The sequence below is a fragment of the Cupressus sempervirens genome, chromosome 4 (genome assembly GCF_028749045.1).
Source record: "Cupressus sempervirens isolate cs-2001-9-10 chromosome 4, ASM2874904v1, whole genome shotgun sequence".
Taxonomy (NCBI): domain Eukaryota; kingdom Viridiplantae; phylum Streptophyta; class Pinopsida; order Cupressales; family Cupressaceae; genus Cupressus; species Cupressus sempervirens.
Genome location: NC_143121.1, coordinates 541,804,972 through 541,825,433, shown reverse-complemented (window position 1 = coordinate 541,825,433; position 20,462 = coordinate 541,804,972). Strand labels below are relative to the sequence as shown.

Here is a 20,462-nt window from a genome sequence, read left to right as displayed (position 1 = left end):
CCTTCTCCATTTGTGGCAATAAGTTGGAACATCTGCAATCTTGCTGACTACGTTACCCGTGATGAAGCAAGAAGCACCAACAATGATGAAGGACAACGAAGGCAAATTTAAACGCGGGTCAATGCAAGAAGGATGAAGCAAACCTCTCTAATTGAAGCAACAAAAGCTGCCCTCAAAAGACAAACTAAAACCTCAATGATCATCAATACATGTAGTTTGAAAGTGAACAATTTTGTGTTCCATCAGTGCATTATGTAACAATGAGGTAAGAAAACCTTAATCAACGTGTATTCGGTTGGTGCTAACATTGTAGGCTCTTTCATATGAGTACCTAGGAGAATTAGCCCCCTCTCCTCCAAGTCTCTACAAGTGAGAAAAAACAAATCCAAATTGTTATTAATTTCCTCTTCATTTGTCGATAAGTGACTAGTGGCTGATTCACCAATTATCTGCTCATTGATCACCTCCTCATCAGATTTGAACCTTCGATAAATTTTCCAAAAGAAGAATCTCTTGCTACATTCTAAGATGCTCAACATTACACTTTCATTATCACATGTAAACATGCTCCTATTGCCTCTTGGTCTCAATAAGCTCATCTTTGAAGTGCTTTTTATTCTTGTCCTCTTTTATTAGAAGTAAAAGTGATTGGATATTGGCTTCCCTTTCTTGTCTTATCTAATCTATTTGATTGTAGTGATTTTTGAAATCTGCTAGGTGTAGCCTTTCTTGGGCTGATAACAACTTTGCCTTCCTTGCTCTTAGTATCCAACTATCTTTCTTGTTGTGTCTTTAGAGTGACCACTTGGTGTGAACAACAATATCCACTTCCTTGTGACTTGAGTCCCCAACATAGCTCCTATGCTTAGATCCTTTATCCTGTCAAAAAATTGCATAGTTACACTGCCATGAGCGATGTGTGGATGATGAAAAACAAATTTTTTTTGGGAAGGGGGGACAAAGGGGACTTAATTTGGGGATGGCAAAGAGATGGTGGCCGGGGACAAGGGGGTTGTATATTTATGGTACTTAAAATGCCAGTTATGAAAAGATGTATTGCAATATAAGATATAAAGATGTAGAAGAGTAAATACTTGAATGTTCCATTGAATTGGAACATGGAACATTGAACATAAATAGTCTAATCAACAAATAAGTCACTAAGTCCCTAGTGCACCCTCGTCTCCAGGACGGGGCAAAAATTGGGGGGATGTGTCTCTGTGTTACTATGAAAAATTGCTTCCATGTGCCTCACTAGAGAAGCACAAGATCCTCCTTTTGTGATGCCTTTGAAGACCATCTTCATCCCATCTAACTTTAATGTTTCTTGTAATCTCCCTATGTCTTGGGAATGTTTTCCGAGGGATTCCATCGATTGTATGCCTAAAATAAGATCTGCATTATCTAATGTCACAACAAAAAAATCATTGGTAATTGTGTAGTCACTTAGAGTGATTCTTAAGTGGGGCACCAAGTACATGCAAGGAAGTTGATGACCAATGGCTACCTTAACATCAAATCTTTCATATTCTTCTTTATGAAAATTTGAAGCACCACTGTACAAGCAATGGAATTATGAGTGGCTTGACTATCAAGCATGATGATGACTTGATGTCCATGTAGTACACCTAGCATTTGAAAAATGTCATATTATGAAGTATTAGATAGGGTAGCAATAGTTCCAATCATCTTCCCAAGTGATGTTGCCTTCTTCACATGAGGTGTTTGCAAAAAATGCTTCTCATCATCTGATATGATATTGATGTACTGAATATTTCCTTGGCCAAGGCATTGAGGTACTGGGACCCATGAATCCTTGTAGCTAAAGCACACATTCCTTTTCGCAAGTCTTGTCATGTTGCATCATCTAATTGGTTCCTCTAGTGCCATTTTTGTTCAATGGTTTCTTTCCACTATCTTTATAGTAAATGGTTGCCTCAAATGGAGCCCGACATTTAAGGTAGATGAAGCCATATCTCAAGCTTTCTTGATCACATTTGGAAGTGATTGGTGGCAAGGGCCTTACCCACTGTTATGTCCCCTTACTGAAACTATTGAGATTTTGAGGACTATTTGTAATGTCCTCATTTTTAGGCCTTAGTCAATTTTAGTACAAGCTAGCAGGATTGGCCTATTAGTAGGGTCCCATAGGCCAATGAGATGGATTGGGAACCCTTTTAGGGGCTTGTGATGATTTTTTAGGGCTTGGGAAGCCAGTTTGACTAGTCTTGGACAATCTTCTATATTTTAGGACGAATCCCTAATTTATAGAGATGCATTAGGAGTTCGTAGAGACACACCAGGGGTTTTCAGGATTAGGCTGGACACTTTTGGAACAATTTCTATTTTCTAGGAGAGTTTCTATATTTTATGACAGAACCACCAATTAGCTCGCCAAGGTTAGACAATATCATTGGCTAGGGAGCTTCAAATTAAATTCAGATCGGGGTCCAAATGAGCAAGCTACAAGTAAACTGGAAACAATTTTAATTATTTCCTAAGTTGGTCTTAATAAAATAATAATAAAAGTGATTATTTCAATAATTTATAATATATAAAGTTTTATGATCTTTGGCCTAAGGCCCTAGACATTAAATTAAGTTTATAACTTAAACGGGGCCAATATTGTAATGAAACAATGACCCCTCATGAAGTTGGAATACTAGGAGGGGATAAAAATAAAATAGAACATAATTTTATTTTAATGAAGGATGAATAAAATTACTCTAATTTGAAGTTGCTCTTGGAGGAAATTTGGAAAAGCATAAAACGAAGTTTTGTAGGTGGTTTTGGTAACCAAAAGTCATATTTTTACCAGCATTGTGGAGGAAGCTCTAGCAAAGGTTTTTTAGGGGATTTGTATTTGGAAGACTGCAAGTGAGTGAGATCATCCAAGGCTTTTACATTTGTGAGCAAAGATTTCATATATGAGCTGGATAAGGGTTGTTATCAGGGAATTATTGGCAAATTAGAGTTAATGGTACAGTGATGATCATTTTAGTATCATTAGCTGGGCCATATTATAGAATTAACATCAGAGTTGCCGGAAACTCCTCTGTCCCTCCTTGGGCGCGCGTATCCCTGTATCCAATTTGGAAACATATCCAATATTGCTCGGATACATGTCGAATATTGTACACATGTCTGCCTAATCAACTTGATTTTTCAACTGTACCAAATACTATGGGATTTGATTTTTTTTAAAGATTTGATTTAGATTTTCCCTTTAATGTTAAAAATATATATATCAAAGCAATTTAAAAAAAAATAGTATTAAAAAAAAACTTCCACTGGATGAGAGACAAATAAAATGTTTTTCTATTTCAGCAACCTGTTTTTTGGTTATTTTCTAATGCAACTCTACTATGTTTACAAATTGCAAAGCGTTAAATTAACTTATAAATATTTATGTAGCATTTATGTGTCAATATTACTTTTGAAGTAATCAAAATCTCCTACAATAACTTAGAAAACTATGTTAAATATATGTATATGTATATGTATTATTTGTTAATGTTGTGTCCAGCTGTATCCATATTGGGTGTCTTAATTAATGGCCGTATCCGTACCCAATACCGTTTCCGTATTTGTATCCGTATCCGTATCCATGCAACTTTGATTAACATCTATAGGTCTTGGACGTCAGCCTAGTAGATTTGCAGATCAAACCCAAATTATTAGGGGTTATGGCAGAAAAAGTAAGTTTATAGACTGTATGGTCTATATCGAAGGGTTGCAAAAATTCTAGAAATGCATACACAGCAGTGTTACATGTACAGATTTACTAGATTTAGATGAATTGGAGCATCAGAAGCAGTTATGGACATGGGAGAATAAGTTGCATGTGAATACAATTGTTTTGGTATGAAAAACCAAGTTATTATCCTTGTAGAATTCGTCAGAAAATATGAGAAATAAAAAATCAGTTTAGTCATTAGTTTGCATTAAGTTATGTGTTTATCGTTTTCAGTTTTAGTGTTTTAATTGTTATTAGAAATGAGCATATTTGAAAAGAAAAACAAAACAAAACAAGAAAGCCTGACAAGTAGGAAAAAAAACAAAAGCTAGCATAAACTGCCCACCACCCCCACCAGCGGAGTTTCCTGCTGTCCTGTTGGGAAGAGATCACTTGTTGCTTTATCAGTTGCATATCAAAATTTACAATATAACTACAGTTGATAAGTCTGTATATGATTTGATGCATGAACTTTCTAAGATAATGAAAGTCCTAGATATTTAAGTATATATTAAGAAATGGACAAGACCGAAAAAAGATGGATGTGAGACAAAGTCAGCAGATATCACTTCTGTCACGGATATAGCTACTATGGATAAAGTTGTGCATGAAGGAAACAACATCAACAGTTTATCAGTTGCATATCAAAATTTACAAGACAACTACAGGTGATAAGTCTGTATATGAGTTGATGCATGAACTTTGTAAGATAATGAAAGACCTAGATATTAAAGGATATATTAAGAAATGAACACGACTGAAAAAAGATGGATGTGAGACAAAGTCAGCAGATATCACTTCTGTCACGCATATAGCTACTGTGGATAAAGTTGTGCACAAAGGAAACAACATATCAACAGTCTTTAATACACCTTTACAGCCTTCTAATGAGATTGTAGATACTAGTAGAATGGTTGGCGCAGATGAGAAAATCGTTAGTTCACCTTCAGGCTTCAGAAGATGAGCTTGTTGAAGGGAAAGGGAAATTTTTTTTTGAAACAACATACAATTATGATTCTATATCTCATTACAACAATAGAGTGGATTTTATTTGCGAGAGCTAACCTGATCTATCTTTTTAAGGAGCGGACTTTGAGTAGTGTTTTAATGACTTCAAGGATTTGGAGCCACATTGCACTCTTGATAATTTGAATGGGGATGCACAATAGGTTTTAGACAAACCAAGGGTTATTGATTGTTGAAGATTGTATTCCCGATAGAGATCTTTATCTCTGTTTTTAGAAATATGAGTGTTGTAACCATTATGATTATCTTCAGCTGAAGAAGACATTTGTGATAATAAAAAATAGAGAGACATATGTCATGCTTCATGTACAGAGGCTTGCATTTGGAATATGAAGAGACATGTTTTGGGAAATTGAAGAGACCATTGGTTGTGATGTGAAGAGTCTCTCTATTTGTTATATACTGTATCAAGCGAAAAGCATTGAACACATGGATATTTCTTTATCAATAAAAGTGGCATTTTGTTGTGTGGCTGGTTTCTCCCTTCAAGTGGAAGGATTTTCCCAGGATAATGCTGTGTATCTCTTGTATCTATTTTGCTCTTCCTTATTACTATTTATCTTTATATTTGGGCAAAACTTGACATGATCTTAGAGCCTAGTTTTGTTAGCAGCAATAAAGGAGTCATGCTGTGGTTCTGCCATGAATTTGCAGTTTCTCTAATTGAAAAGCATGAAACTCCGATATGATTCAAACCTTTGATATTGCACTTAGAAAAGACAACAAGAGGAGTCGAGAAGTAGACATCCCTCATGTTTTTATCAGTGGACACAAGCATTATAATGACAACTTCTACAAAAAGCAAGTGCAAGAGATTGCACAAAAATGGAGACTTGCATTTCTTGGTAGTGCAATAGCTAGGAAAAGAATTTCCTAGTGTGGTGATTGAGGAATCTCAACAGAGGAGAATAAATGCTAGGCACTAGATTTCTTAAAAGCTATTGTACTTCCCACATTTTCAAATTATGTGGACTAAAGCCAAGCAAAATGAAATTGGAGAATTTTTATGATGGAATAACATTGCGATTTGAGTGACATCTTGGCACTATAACGTGCCCATGAAGAAAATGTACTACGCTTTACAAAGTCTTATATTGTTTTGTGGTTGTTGTTGGGGCACTCGCGTTGCTCAAGATAATCAAGACATTGAATTCAAGTAGAAGGCATCAATGTTTTATTTGTTGATTGTCTATTGTTTGTCTTTGCTGGTTCTGGAGGCATTTAGTTGTTAGAAGCTTGACTACATATTAATTGTTTTCTTGTTCTCTCTCTCGACTGGTCTCTTTTGTATCTTCTTGATGTTCAATTACTTGGGATCACCTCGTAGTGTCGTCATTGCGAAATTGTTATTGTACTCAGTTTAACATGTGTATATTTCTTATATGATTTTTTTGATCTTAGGATGGTTACTCTATGGTGTTGATTGTACTTGGCATCATATCTACCATGTCACCATTGATTAATAGCCGATGTCCTCATCATCCTTTGTGTCGTGCACTTCTTTCATGGCTTCGTCTTGCTTTTTTAAGTGTTGATTGCACTTTATTTTTCCCCCTTACAGATGCTTGTTGATGGCTCTTTGTATTCTTATTTTACCGTTATTAGGAGACTAGATAAGTTCAATGATTTCTAAACAACGGATATGCATGGTTTGTGGGTAATAGAGATTTCTTAGGTTATAACTTCTTTGTAAAGCCTTTACGACCCTTCAGAGCAGACTTGGAAAGGCTTTCCCATTCTCAAGTCCCTTTCTGGTGGGAAGGACATTTCCAATCATTTCTCACCATTTTTTGTCAAACACAATTATGTTTTGATCTCAGATACGGATGTGATTCTTTTGATGACATGCGGCAACTCCAAATGACATTGAAGTTTCCTAATGCCTCACATGGCGGGGGAACTCTGCTTCTGCATCCTATTAAGACAATCAATTGACTTATGTTGGGGAAGGATTCAATGTGTTTGATAACTCCCTCCATAGTGTTGAGCTTTTCACTGCAAATGGGGACATATCGGATCTTTACTTGAATGCAACAATCAATCCTGGAGTGCTCGCATCTAGCTTTAGGCAAGTTGCATGTGCCCATTGCCCACCATCCAGGCTTTAAATTACAGAAACTAAAAGCAAAAATTTATGGAGAACACATTTAGGTCTTCGGTTGTCATAATTTGGGCCAAAGACTCTGTCAAATCTATTTGATTCGTCCTCCACCATTTCAGTGTCTCTTGAATGACTCTTATGGCTTCCATTTGACTGACGTTTTGTATGCATGGGTGGTATGATCAAGTAGAGCAGAAGTTCTCTAGATTGTTAATATCTATGTTGTGAGGAACATAAGTTATTTTGGTATTGTTCATGCATGTAGGTTACCTATTTGGTGTGTTTTTACTTAACATAAAGCTTCTTTAGTGTTCTTATATATATATATATATATATATATATATATATATATATATATATATATATATATATATATATATATATATATATATATATATATATATAGGTATTTATGTTCTGTTTCATATGTATTCTGGCTTGATATTATGCAAGATCCTGTGATTACTAACAAGGATATCTCAAATGGCTTCATGACTATGTCAAAGATGGAACTTAGAGATTTGATTGATCTGAATTATCATTGTGCATTAGTTCACATTTGTGTGCATGTTAAGATTAGAGATAAGTATTTTGTAATAGCATGTGCTTTTAGCATTGATCTCTATTATAGTTGATTTTTGAGTTTTTAATGTCTCTCTTGGTTGTAGGGTGCAAGAAGAAACAATGATATGAGGATATTGCCTTGATGATACATATTCAGAGGGAGATGTTCAACTTTAGAGGGAGCTTACATCAACTATCTTATTGTGGCGATCAAAGCCTTCTCTATTAAGAGGGAGTCTTTGTTGTGAGAGAATCATAGTCATTTTAAAACATGCTGTTAATGAGTTTTTTCTCTATGATAAGATAATGGTATTGTAGAATTTGAGACTCTTGTTGGAAACAAGTCTCACTTGTGATTTTCCTTCTATTGACTATGAGTTCTTATTCATGTGAATTTAATAAAGTTGTAAGGAAAACTATGAAAACTCTTTCACTTATGAGGGAAATTGTAGTGAACATCATGTAGAGAGAGTCCATGGTGTCATCACATTGAGAGATTCCCTAATGGGAGTTGGATGTCATGTTGAGTGATTCCATGACAATACATTTATAGAGTTTGTGATGTAATCTGTGATCCTTTTAGGATCGTCGTGTTTAGAGATTCCATGAAAACATCACGTTGAGAGAGTTCGTAATGTAAGTTGTGATCCTTGTATGATTGTCATGTTGAGAGATTCCATGACAACGTCACATTGAGAGTGTCCGTGATGTAAGTTGGCTATGATCCTTGCACAATTATCATGTTGAGAGATTCCATGAGAACATCACGTTGAGAGAGTTCATGATATATGTTGGGGTTGTCATCCTTGTAGGCTTTCATGTTGAGTGATTCCAAGAATTATGGTATGTTGAGATAACTTGTCTTTTACAAGAATTTGTGTTGAGAATTTATAGTTATCACATCTTTTATGAATTATGTGATGTCATCACATTGAGAGCTTCTGTGATGGGAGTTGGATCTCATGTCGAGAGATTCCATGACAGCATCACGTTGAGAGAGTTCGTCGTGTAAGTTGTGATCCTTGTAGGACTGTCATGTTGAGAGATTCCATGACAACATCATGCTGCGAGAGTTAGTGATGTAAGCTGTGACCCTTGCAGGATTTTCATGTTGATAGATTCCATGACACCATCACATGGAGAAAGTCCATGATGTAAGTTGGATGTGATCCTTGTAGAACTGTCACGTTGAGAGATTCCATGACAACATCACGTTAGAGAGCCTATGATGTAAGTTGGCTGTGATCCTTGCAGGCTCTTCATATTGAGTGGTTCCATGTATTATGTTATGCTGAGATAACATTCTTTTATGAGAATCTATTAGACATTTTTTGTTGCAGCTATATATGAATGTTGTACTAAAGATCTCTCGTGTTAAGAGGGAGTATTGAAAGTTGTAGTTGTGATAGAGATCTTTATCTTTGATTTCAGAAATTTGATCATGATAACCGTTGTGGTCATCTTCAGCTAAAGAAGACATTTATGATAATAATTGAGGTAATATTAAATATTAGTGATGCATGTCATGCGTAGAGGCATTTGTTTGGAATACAAAGAGACTTGTTTTGGGAAATTGAAGAGACCTTCAATTGCGATGTGAAGAGTCTCTATTGTATCAAGAAAAAAACATTGAACACTTGAATATTTCTTTATCAATATAAGTGATTTTTTTGTTGTGTGGCTGAGTTTTCCCCTTCAAGTGGAAGGGTTTTCCTAGGATAATCTTGTGTCACTTGTATGTTTTTTGCTCTTCCTTATTGCTGTTTATCTTAATTTCTGGGAACAACTTAACATTGATGACAAGTATGATAGTTTTGATATGTGTATTCATGATAGAAGTAGTCCATTTTCTTTAACAAATCACTTTTTGATGTTCATTGATGACACCTTATTTTTGAAATGGGTGTTGAGAAAGTAATTAACAATTTATCTTTTGAGTTTAGAGACAATATAGCCCGTGGTTGTAGCACTGCACTTGTTGGAGATAATAAGGCATGAGACCCTGGACTTGGGTTGGAATGTGCCATAGCTTGATGTTGATCTATATTCACATCATGGGAATCATTAGTTACCACTTTTGAAGAGCCCCTTGAAGTCTGTAGTTGTGGTTATAGGTGAAATAGTTCATAATACATTTGGTGGACTAGCTAACAGAGATGCATGCATGCGAAGGTAGAGAGATCTGTGATTCAGACTTGGTTGTTCATTTACCCATCCTTGAAGAGCTCAAGGAGTTGGCTTGTGTTGAGACGTACCCCCACTCATAATGAAGATTCCTTGGTGAGGTATGAAGCTGCCCCAATTTCAGATCTTGTGACATTTGTCATAAATGCATTTTATGGTGATTGGTATGTATGTGAAAGTGTAGAGTTACAACAGATCTATGATCCTAGGTATGGAGATGTTGTCATAAAGGTACTTGATTTTTAGTGGCATATGCTTGAGTTTCAAATGAAACAATGGTAAAGATCTATAAGCCCTAATCCATGTATTTTTGTTTGGTACCTTGATGATGGAGTAATGTTCAATCTTGTTGGTCATGGAGTATTCAACGTATACTATGAGGACAACAGTAAGGAAGGTTATTACTGATTTCATGGATGGGCTACACGAGACCTCCAACACACACAACGCCAATGTTTTTGTTGTTGATGGCACTTGGAGAATTGGTGTATACTTTTTAAGATATGTTGGAGATTATTGTTGGTTGTGTGTCCATGCTTGGGATTTCCAAAAAGGATTGACAGCGATTAGTGGAAGTCATAGGATTGAATTTTGGATGAATAAGGATCAAAATATTAGACTTGAAGGTGTTGTTCTTTCCTTTACCATCCATTATGTGATTCCATTGCTGCTGTACATGATACAAATGGTCGACAACATTTTTGATTTTTGCAACAATAGTCATATTTTCTTGCATCATAGGATTGATTTTCGGATGAATAAGGATCAAAATTTTAGACTTGAAGGTGTTTTTCTTTCCCTTACCATCCATTTCGTGATTCCATTGCTATTGCACATGATACACATGGTCGACAACATTTCCGATTTTTGCAACAATAGGCATATTTTCTTGCATCATCATAGGATAGATAGTAACTGTTTCATGTGAAGATGATGGTATAATAGAGTACTCTAATATTGCCACTCAAGGTTTGGGTGTTGAAGATGATTTTTGTGTTGTGGGTTCATACCTTAAATATTGTGAAATTGTATGTTAGATCCTAGAAGATGTGAAAGGAACACAAGTTTTGAGTGATGGGAGGTTTTTGACTGATAACAATGTCTAAATTCCATATTATTCTCATGAGTTGGGTCATGGAGTTGATGACACACCTCAATTGGTGAGCTACTTTAAGACTCAATTCAGATGTATGAGGGAAGAAATGGCATATGCATCCCATGGGGTATCCAAGGATGATGGGGTCACAATGATCTCAGCTTAGATTCGAAGAAATCCCTCTATACTTAGGTCTGTTTGGATAGACAGAAGGCTGTCTTAATTCCCAGATTTGAGCTCTTCAAGAATTTAAAGGATTGATTTTATTACGATGGACAACAACTCTCTAATTAGTACACTTGGCAACCCTAAGAAGGGAAGTTTAACTACCCATGGGGGGAGTTCTGAATATGGGTTGCAATGTTTGTCACCATAGCTTCGTTTTATGACAACATTAATTCTTTATGAGATTTGGAGAGAATATTTAGTATATGAAATATAATGAACCATATAGATAGTAGCAGGATTTCATGTTTGCATGATTGGGTCGAAGCCCTCAAATTTTCGGTTGATGGTCATTTTACACTACTCATTGCAGTGCTATTTAGGATATTAGTTGTTTGGACGATTTGGAAAGTTGGGGTTCATCCACTTTTTGTTGGAGCTTGGTACAGTTTTGAGTTTCTATATTGACATGGGAGGTACTAGTTACGATTTGTTGAGTGGGCTCTTCTTTCTACAAGTATTTTGAAGGATCCCTTATAAGTTTTTGTGCTTTGAATTCACTGGTTACTGTCGTTTAATGTACCAGGGAAAATGCACAATGTTTAGAAGATCCCATTCAATGCGAATCGACTCTAAAGTTATAATTTGCACTGCCTATGGTGAGTTTTCAAAATGCAACTCTTCAGATAACAGGTCCACCGGATTTATTGTCTTTCATACCACCGTAATATCCCCAATGGACATTTTCCCGAATTTATCTCATAAACAGATGGGAATACAACAAATGTTTCATATAATTTAAAACCAGCAAATAAGCAGTAAGATACTCATTTAAAATGTCCCAGAATCAGTTATTGCATCATAAAAAAGCAATACAATAACATGCAAATAAATCCAATCTTGCAAATAATATTAACCGTCAGATTGGAAATACATAGAAAAGAACCTGTAACTCCAATGTGAATTTTGATGTGAACTCACCATCAATGTAAAATAACTAGTAACTAGTATCTCCCATGTCAATATGGAAACTCAAAACTGTACCAACTAGTTACAATTTGTTGCAATTGAAAATAAAATATGTTCTTTCAAAACTCTTGCTACTACAATCTTTGCTTGTCTACTTTTGGGATATTTCTTGTTGTTAAGCTAATTCTTCTTCTTGTTTATAATCAGGATTGTAGTATTTTCAAATCTTAAAATGGCTGAATGAGAAACCTTGTGATCATGAGGTGTTTAGGATTTCGTATTTTGTGTGTACTTTGACTAACACATTCCAACCATATTATAAACATTGTCTTTTGTTGTATTTTGATTGATGCTCTTTTTTTCATATTAGATATGACCCATGATATTTCTGAGATGACATATGTTAGATCTCATTCTGTCAAATTACTTATGAACCCTATGCTCGAGTTTAACATACAAACTGGGTGTAAAATTGTAATAGAAACACTCAACCGTGTTCATGCTTTGTGCTTGCACTGTGCATTTTCTTGAGAATGTCTAGGGCATCTTTTCACATTTTCAATGCGCTCATTTTGTGTGCATCTTGCGGTCATGCATGTGCTTTCATACTTTGCATACTTGTTCATAGAGGCAGAACCTTTGGGGGCATTTTATCAAATAGTGGTCGCACGTTATTTATGATTCCATGTTTGAAAAGACAGCACCATGATCTAGTTTTGAGCATCAGCTATAAGGAGCTTTGGAAAGACTATGGCTAACACATGCCAAATGCATTCAGACTTTTAGGTAATCATTTTATATCTCTCCCCTATTTCAAAGCTGCCATGATGACATGGGCTAGGGAGAATGATTTACCATGCATCTTTCAATCAGCGCATGGTAGGAAATATAGTGTCTCTACGACATTTGGTCTAACAATTCATAGTCTATTCTCCCTGAAACTAGAGTTTGGCAAACTCAGCTTCTTGATGAAATTTTGTCAAATGGTTTCCAAATTTTATCTAGTCTCTACATTTTGTATGCCTTTCTAGTAATCATTGCATCTTGTGAGATGATATATCTTCGTGTTATTCATCCAAATAACTTAATGACTTTGGATCAAACATTTCATTATGGCCTTCATTTTGAAGTTTTACAACATAGTTTCTTGAAGGTATTTTACCAAAACCTTTGTTACTTTCTACGTGTTGGGGCTACATGAAATATCTTTGAGGATTTTAGTTAAAGATCAACCACAATCTGAACTATTGTGCTTCTATGCATTACGTGCATGTCAAAAATTTCAGGGTCATTTATGGTTCCACCTTTTGTATACCTTCTTTTCATAACCCCAATTGACTTTACAATTCTCTAAGGTATTTTATTGGAGGAATACTACTAGTTCATGGTGTCGTATTTGACATTCATATCTACACAAATATTTTTCAATGGGTCACATGCCTTGTCTTTATTTTTCAAGTCGATTTGCATTATATATATATATGTGTGTGTGTGTGTGTGTGTGTGTGTGTGTTGTGTGTGTGGATCATTTTGATACATTTCTTTGAGGTGCTTCTACAATTTGCATGCACAACAGAAAATATTTGCATGTGTGATTTTTGACAAAAGTCGTAGCTGATATACTAGAATATGATGGAGAAGGCTTGTAGGCAACTGTACAAATCAGAATATGCATAGTGTTGAATTTCATTGATAAATTGTCATTTGTTTACAAGGAAATAATATCCCACATAAGCTATTGAGAAATATATAGTTATTGTGTCCACATTAATAGTAGATAACATTGGCTTCCACTCTTTGAGCTCTAGCCAATCACTTTTATAACCTTTCTGATGACTTCATATCCCCTTATACCATGTTGTGTGCTTCTACTTAAATTGTTTCTCAGAAAGTATGCTGTGTTAAAGCGCTCCCAATCAGCCAGACAGATCCCAATATGGTGGCTTTGCTTCTGCATTCACTCTAACAAATATGTCTTAAATACTGAACTCATGCCCCCATTCTCACTAGCTACAAGTTCTACTCTTGAACATTTTGGGATTAAATCTCAAACTCCCCTACAAGCTCCACTAATAACTCCCATGCAACCAAGATAGTAGGTATGCCCATTCAGTCTGTTTCGCTGTTGGAAGTCTTATCCAGCTAATAATAATCTTTTATATACTTGTAGAATAGCATTGGAGGTTCGGTGCTTTTATTTGCCCCATGCTAGAATGTGCAAGAAACATATTTTATATTAGTAATTGTGTACCTCAATTAAGCTTGTAACATCATTACGAGGTGCGTCTTGAATTTGTCATTGCTTTAAATGTTAACAACACAGGGTCTCTTGTGTTTTTAAATGCAAATATATTCATGTCATGTCCAGGTCTATTGCTTTTTAAAATGCCAATATTTTCCTGTCACGCCCATGCCCACCAATTATATTTTAATTTTTTTAATTAATAGAATAGAAATTGTATTTCTTATGAAGAATTGACATCTAGTTTTTCTTGTCAAGCCTTTTTGTTTCCTGAGATCTATCTAATTTTGTGTCCACGTATTATATTTTAATTTTTTTTATTGATTAGAATAGAAAATATTTCTTTTGAAGAAGTGACATCTAGTTTTTCTTGTCAAGCCTTTTTGTATCCTGAGATCTATCTATTTTTGTGTTGTACTGGAAGAATTATCATTATGCATTTATTGTAGGGGGTGTTAAAAACTATGATTTTGGAGTTAATATCTTTATATCATTAACTCTTAAGTTTGTTTTATGGTAATGAAGATGTGAATCATGCTTTTCTTCCCCCTTTCACTTATCATATGCAAATTTGTAGGTGGGACAGATGCTGTGATATTAGTGACAGAAATCCAGAATAAAATATCTGCATGTAGCAATGGTAATACAGCTGTTGAGCCAAGTTCATTAGCTTCACGTGATTTGAAACGGAGGAAGCTCTCAGAAGGGATCCTTTTCCCTCGAAGTTCGTCTCAGGTAAGTAGTTTTTTATGGCTGTCATATTCTTATGCCTAGTGATAAGTGTTGTCTTCTTGAAAAGTGGAAGCCATGCTTAACTTATATTATGCTTTTCCAAAAATCGACGCAATAGTGATTGCAGGCAATATTATAGTTCCTTTTAAAAATTATATATATATTAGGATTAGATTTTTTTAATTGCATTAGTCTAGGCAGTACGTTGAAGAATAGCTTTGTTTGATTAGGATATAAGTAATGAGAAATTCCTTCTTAGTGTCGTTTTGCTTGAGGGATCTATATGGCTAGACAATGGTCGTAATTATTTTTCAACTTTTGTTATCTGATATTTTTTTGAAAAGCTTAATTGACCTATCAATCATATCCATTCCATATTAGCAATCATTATAGGAACACAATCGAATGTAATGCATGTTTCCATTTTTAATGCTCTATTAAGTAGCTTTGTTTGAGTTAAATACATATTGTTGGAAACAAGTCACACCCAAACCGAAGAAGGGCTGGCCAAGAGGGGCCAGTAGCTCAGTTGTTAGAGCAATCCAGCAGCAAATGAAAGGTCCTAGCTTAGTGTCCTAGATGGTCCAAATGAGCAGCAGTTCTAGTAAGTAGTATTGGAGCCAAGCGCCAATAGTGTGGCTTGGGTGGAGCTAAGCGCCAATAGTGTGGCTTGAGGTGGGTTTTTGAAATAAGCCACACCCAAACTGAGGATGTGATGTCCCCATCTTTAACCTGGTAATATAATAGCAGCAAAACACGTGGTCAAGGGGTGGCAGACCTTGAGCATCGTAGGATCGATATGAGATAGTTAATGGAAAATTGTACATAGCAAGTGAGAGTTCAAGCAGATAGTTTGCTTGTTCTTTCCATAAAGAGTCAATAAGCATCTAGTGTACCAAGGAACATCGTGGAGTCTTATTGGAGCACATCAAATAATGCGATATTGTAAGATCCCCAGTGGATATTTCTCTGAATCTATCTCATAAACAGATGTGGATACAACAGATGAGTCATATAATTCAAAACCAGTAAATAACCAGTAAAATACTCATTTAAAATGTCCCAGAATCAGTTATTGCATTATAAAACAGCAATACAATAACATGCAAATAAATCTAATCTAACAAACAACATTAACAGTCAGATTCGAAATACATAGAAAATAAATTGTAACTCCAATTTGAATTCTGATGTGAATTCACCACCAATGCTGAACCAGGTTGACATCCGATCCAGCGAGAAGACTCTAAAGGTTTTTGTCCTCAGGTTCTAAAATTGAAGGCCAAGCTTTCTATTTTCTTGAAGAGAAATTTGAAAATAACTCCAAAATCGAAGCATGCTCAAATGAATGAAGTTTTCCTTTTTAATGCTCAAAATGGTGACCGTTCAATTCCCTTTTCCCATCCTTTCATCTTTTTCCTTTTTTGTCACCTTTTACTCAATAATATTAATTCAACCCATTTTATAGCCAACATTAATATTTTATGAATTTGACTTTAGGATTCTTAATGTCCCAGCCATAGGACATTACAAGTCTGCCCTCCTCAATATTGCTTGCCCTCAAGAAATCATGAGTCCATAATCCAATACCAAGGTCCCATGTCCATTTGCAAGGCAGTAACTTTATAATCAAGATATGCGAAACTGTGGAACCAACAATACGGATGCAACCAATCTACCACTATGATCCCTAGATACCAAATAAAAACCCATGTGATGTCCTTGATATCACCCACTAACTCTTGTAATACCCGTGCCCATGAAGAGGAAAATATTTGCCAAATTATCTCATAAACCATTGCACCTTGCTGGAAATAGTGGAGTAATCCAATAGTAGGTGTTGCATGAATAAACATCTCGAAAGAGAGTGACTCATAAAACCATCCTGTCTAGCCCCCCTCAACCGTGGAAGGACATACATCACACCAACTCTCCAGATTTTGCACACAAGGCGAATCCATCAAGATCAAAACATATCCAAGAAGATCATTAGACTCATGTCGCACAACTTTGAGCTCATCTTCACCATGCTAGGATTGGTGAAGCCCATCAATGAAACCCAACCAAGCTATACTGCTATTTCTGTTAATACTTGGGCCCGAAAGAGAACAACTCTCACATCCATCGTCCATAAGGAAATGCAAACCACTGAAGGAATCGACAACCTCATAACTACAACCAACCTTTGTAAAAGCCCTATGTATGTGCTGACTTTTCAAATAATTCAGCTGGTGGCAACTATTATCTCCTGCAAGCATTTCTCTTAGTATTACTTTTCATGCTCTCTCAATTTCAAAAATAATCCAAAAAGCATATATATATAAAATTCAAAGTGTTGATCACAACTGTTGAATCAAAAGAAAAGGGAAGATCTAAGCATTTGCAATCTATCAGCATAGGCAGTAAAAGTTGGTTCTGATTCATTTCAGTGTTATTAAGATTGCTTGCACAGTGTTTGACGAAATGACAAATAGCTAGATAAATAAGAAATTTAGTATTTGTCCAAGCTATAGCCAACAAGGGGTTATGATGGCTTTAGCTACTTCAATAATGGTTTTGTTCTTCCTTTCTGCTACTTTATTCTCTTGCAGATTATATGGTACTTTATACGCCCTCTTAATCCCAATAGATATGCAAATTTTTAAATTTTTTTGGAAATGTATTCTTCTCCATTGTCAGGTCTTAGAATTTTAATTTTCTTCCTAGTTTGATTTTCGATTAAGGCTTTGAGCTCTTTGAATTTTGATAGAACTTCATTTGATTCTTTTACTTTTAGGAAATAGTTTCGGGTTTTCCTAGAATAATCATCAACAAAGATGATATAATACAAGTATCCCCTAAGGAATGTACTGACATTGGCCCACACAAGTCAATATGAATGAGTTCAAGTACAATCTTTGATTTATGTTCACTGAGGGAAAGATGTTTTGAAGTTCTTTCCTAATGCATAGCCTTTGCATGTTCCATCATTTTCAAATTTTACAATCTTCTCTATGGAGGGTAGAGCACAGAAATGAAGGTGAACTAATCTTCTGTGCCAAATTTCATTAGTTTTTACAACTTCATGATTTAAGGCTAGGTTTTGAGAGCTGCAAAGTTTATACATGCTTCCATCTCAGGATCCTAATAGGAATTGCATTCTTATTATTTGAATTCTTAGGCCAAGATAGGACCTTATCTTCTTGCAAGGTGACCCGATATCCTTGGTTTGCTACGCTAGAAAATTGAGAGTAGGTTCTTTTGATTCCCGGTACAAATAGAACATCTTTTAGTTTTAGAGTAACTCCAATTTTGAGTTGAATTGAATAGGTCCCAATTCCTTTCACAGGATAAGTGGAGTTATTCCCTATTGTGACTTCTTCAATTGAGTGTCCTTCGAAGGTTTCAAATTCATCTCTAAAGCCAATTATGTGTCTAGAAGCTCCACTGTCAATTATCTAGGTATTCTTCTTATTGTTTAGATCACTTGATAAGGCTAGGAAGAATAGCAAGTTTTCAGCTTCCTTTACTTCAGATATGTTGGCAAGGGTTTTCTTTCTTTTTGGACAATACATATGAGTATGTCCAAATTGTCACACTTGTAGCATTGAACTTTTGAAAAATATCTTTTCTTTTAGTATTGATTTTTCTTTCCTCTTTTCCTTTTTAAGTGTCTATTCTTTTTATTGTTTGAGTTCGCATGTAAAGCTTGAATTTCCTCCTCTTTATTAGCAATGATTCCTCTTGTAATTAACCGTGACTCTTCCTAAATGGAGCCATTCTTAAGTTGATCAAATTTTGGTAAAGCAGGATGTGCACTAATTCCTTGAATGAAAGACTCCCATGTACGTGGCAGCCCTTTAAGAGTTTTTAATTATAATTCTTGATCATCTATGCTATTTGTGAGGGTTGAAAGTTGATCTTTCAATTATGATATTCTCATAAAATATGAAGTGATAGTTTCTCCTTTATTCATCTTAATATAAAGGAGTTGTTGTTTCAAGGTAAGTAGTGTGCTTGTATTATTGATTTCATATGTGGCTGTAGATTTCGCCATAAGTGGAAGAATGTGATCTTTTACAACATCTATTATAAGTCTCATGGCCTTATTGCCAAGTTGCCGGTTCAAATTCTTGTTCGGATGCAGGTTTGACATTCAGGTTCGAAACTTGCTTAATTTTTTTTTTGGGTTGGGTTTGGTTTTGTTTTGGGTTCGTCCATACAAGAATTTTTTAAATTTTTTTTAAATATATAGGTAAACATATGCTGCAGCAAATAAGTTCATACACCAATATGGTACTAACTTAGAATGTGACGTCATTTTAGGTCTGGCATTGCATAAAAGCCCAAAACGACATCATTTTAGGTTGAAGGAAATAAAAAAGTGCTTTATTGAACTGTTGAAAAGTCAACAAAAAAGTTGTCGTTTGCCAAATTCTATGTGAAGTCGTTGAAATTTTGCCCAGGCTCATTTTGTCGAAACCAAATTTGGTCTAAATTCCCACAAATTCGACCACGGTTAGAAATTATGAATCCGCAAGGAATTTTCCAGGAAAATAACAAATTTGACACAAATGCAATTTGACTATGAATTTGGGCAAATCGAATTTCGACTTTCAGCTTTCTGGAGCGAATATGGTAATTTAGCTTTATTGTTATGCCTTTTCCATATTGTTTTGTCTGGCTCATTTCTAGGCATAGTCTTTACTTCCACATATTGCTCCAATTCAAGTTCTCTAAGAACAACCATGATTCGTATTCCCCTGGATACGAAGTTTGATGCTTCATCGAGTCTGTCTTCTAACTTCACTCCGTTCACCATGATTGCACTTTGAATAGAATTTGAATAATTCAGAGATTTGTATAGATGATTTCACAATTTGATTAAACTGTATCTATCAACTAGGCTTTGATATCGTGCTAAGGAATATAGAATCAATTATAGAGAAATCTGATAACTATTCTGATATATTTGTTGAAGTATAGCATTAGTCGAAGTGATATACTCATTACATTGAGTATTTGTATTCATGATTTATATGAATATTGTTTGTCTCATATTCTAATAAGAATATATATATATATACACACACAGACACACATACGAGTGTATGTATATCTCTGACACAAGGTACGGGACATGACTTTGTTGTAGCCTCTGTTGGATTGATTTTATTAAAGCTACCTCATTGATGATAAATTGTCCTTAAGCTAGGTATCTTATAGATATAATATATATTATATATTATGCATTATATATATATATGTAATATAATATGTATTATATATTATGCATTATATATTATTATATAATAATATAATAATATTATATTATATTACATACATAGTTAATATATTAATATTATATATATGTTAAAGATGAGTTATGCATATAGTTATTTATAAACTAAATAGTGATTAACTATAGAGACATGTATCCTCCTGTCATATTATACATAATATATATATATATATATATATATATATATGATATATGTAATATAATATGTATTATATATTATGCATTATATATTATTATATAATAATATAATAATATTATATTATATTACATACATACTTAATATATTAATATTATATATATGTTAAAGATGAGTAATGCATATAGTTATTTATAAACTAAATAGTGATTAACTATAGAGACATGTCT

The 20,462-nt window shown here is 34.7% G+C and overlaps 1 protein-coding gene across 4 annotated transcripts in view; it reads left to right on the top strand.

Annotated features, from left to right (window-relative positions):
- The window catches only part of LOC149562330 (uncharacterized), a 163,846-nt gene that overhangs the window by 119,638 nt on the left and 23,746 nt on the right, over positions 1 to 20,462 (top strand). For all 4 annotated transcript variants that reach the window (XM_089825855.1, XM_089825853.1, XM_089825854.1 and 1 more), the window contains exon 9: positions 14,661 to 14,818. In XM_089825855.1, coding sequence (XP_089681981.1) covers positions 14,661 to 14,818 — 158 coding nt within the window. The remainder of the gene's footprint in view (positions 1 to 14,660; positions 14,819 to 20,462) is intronic.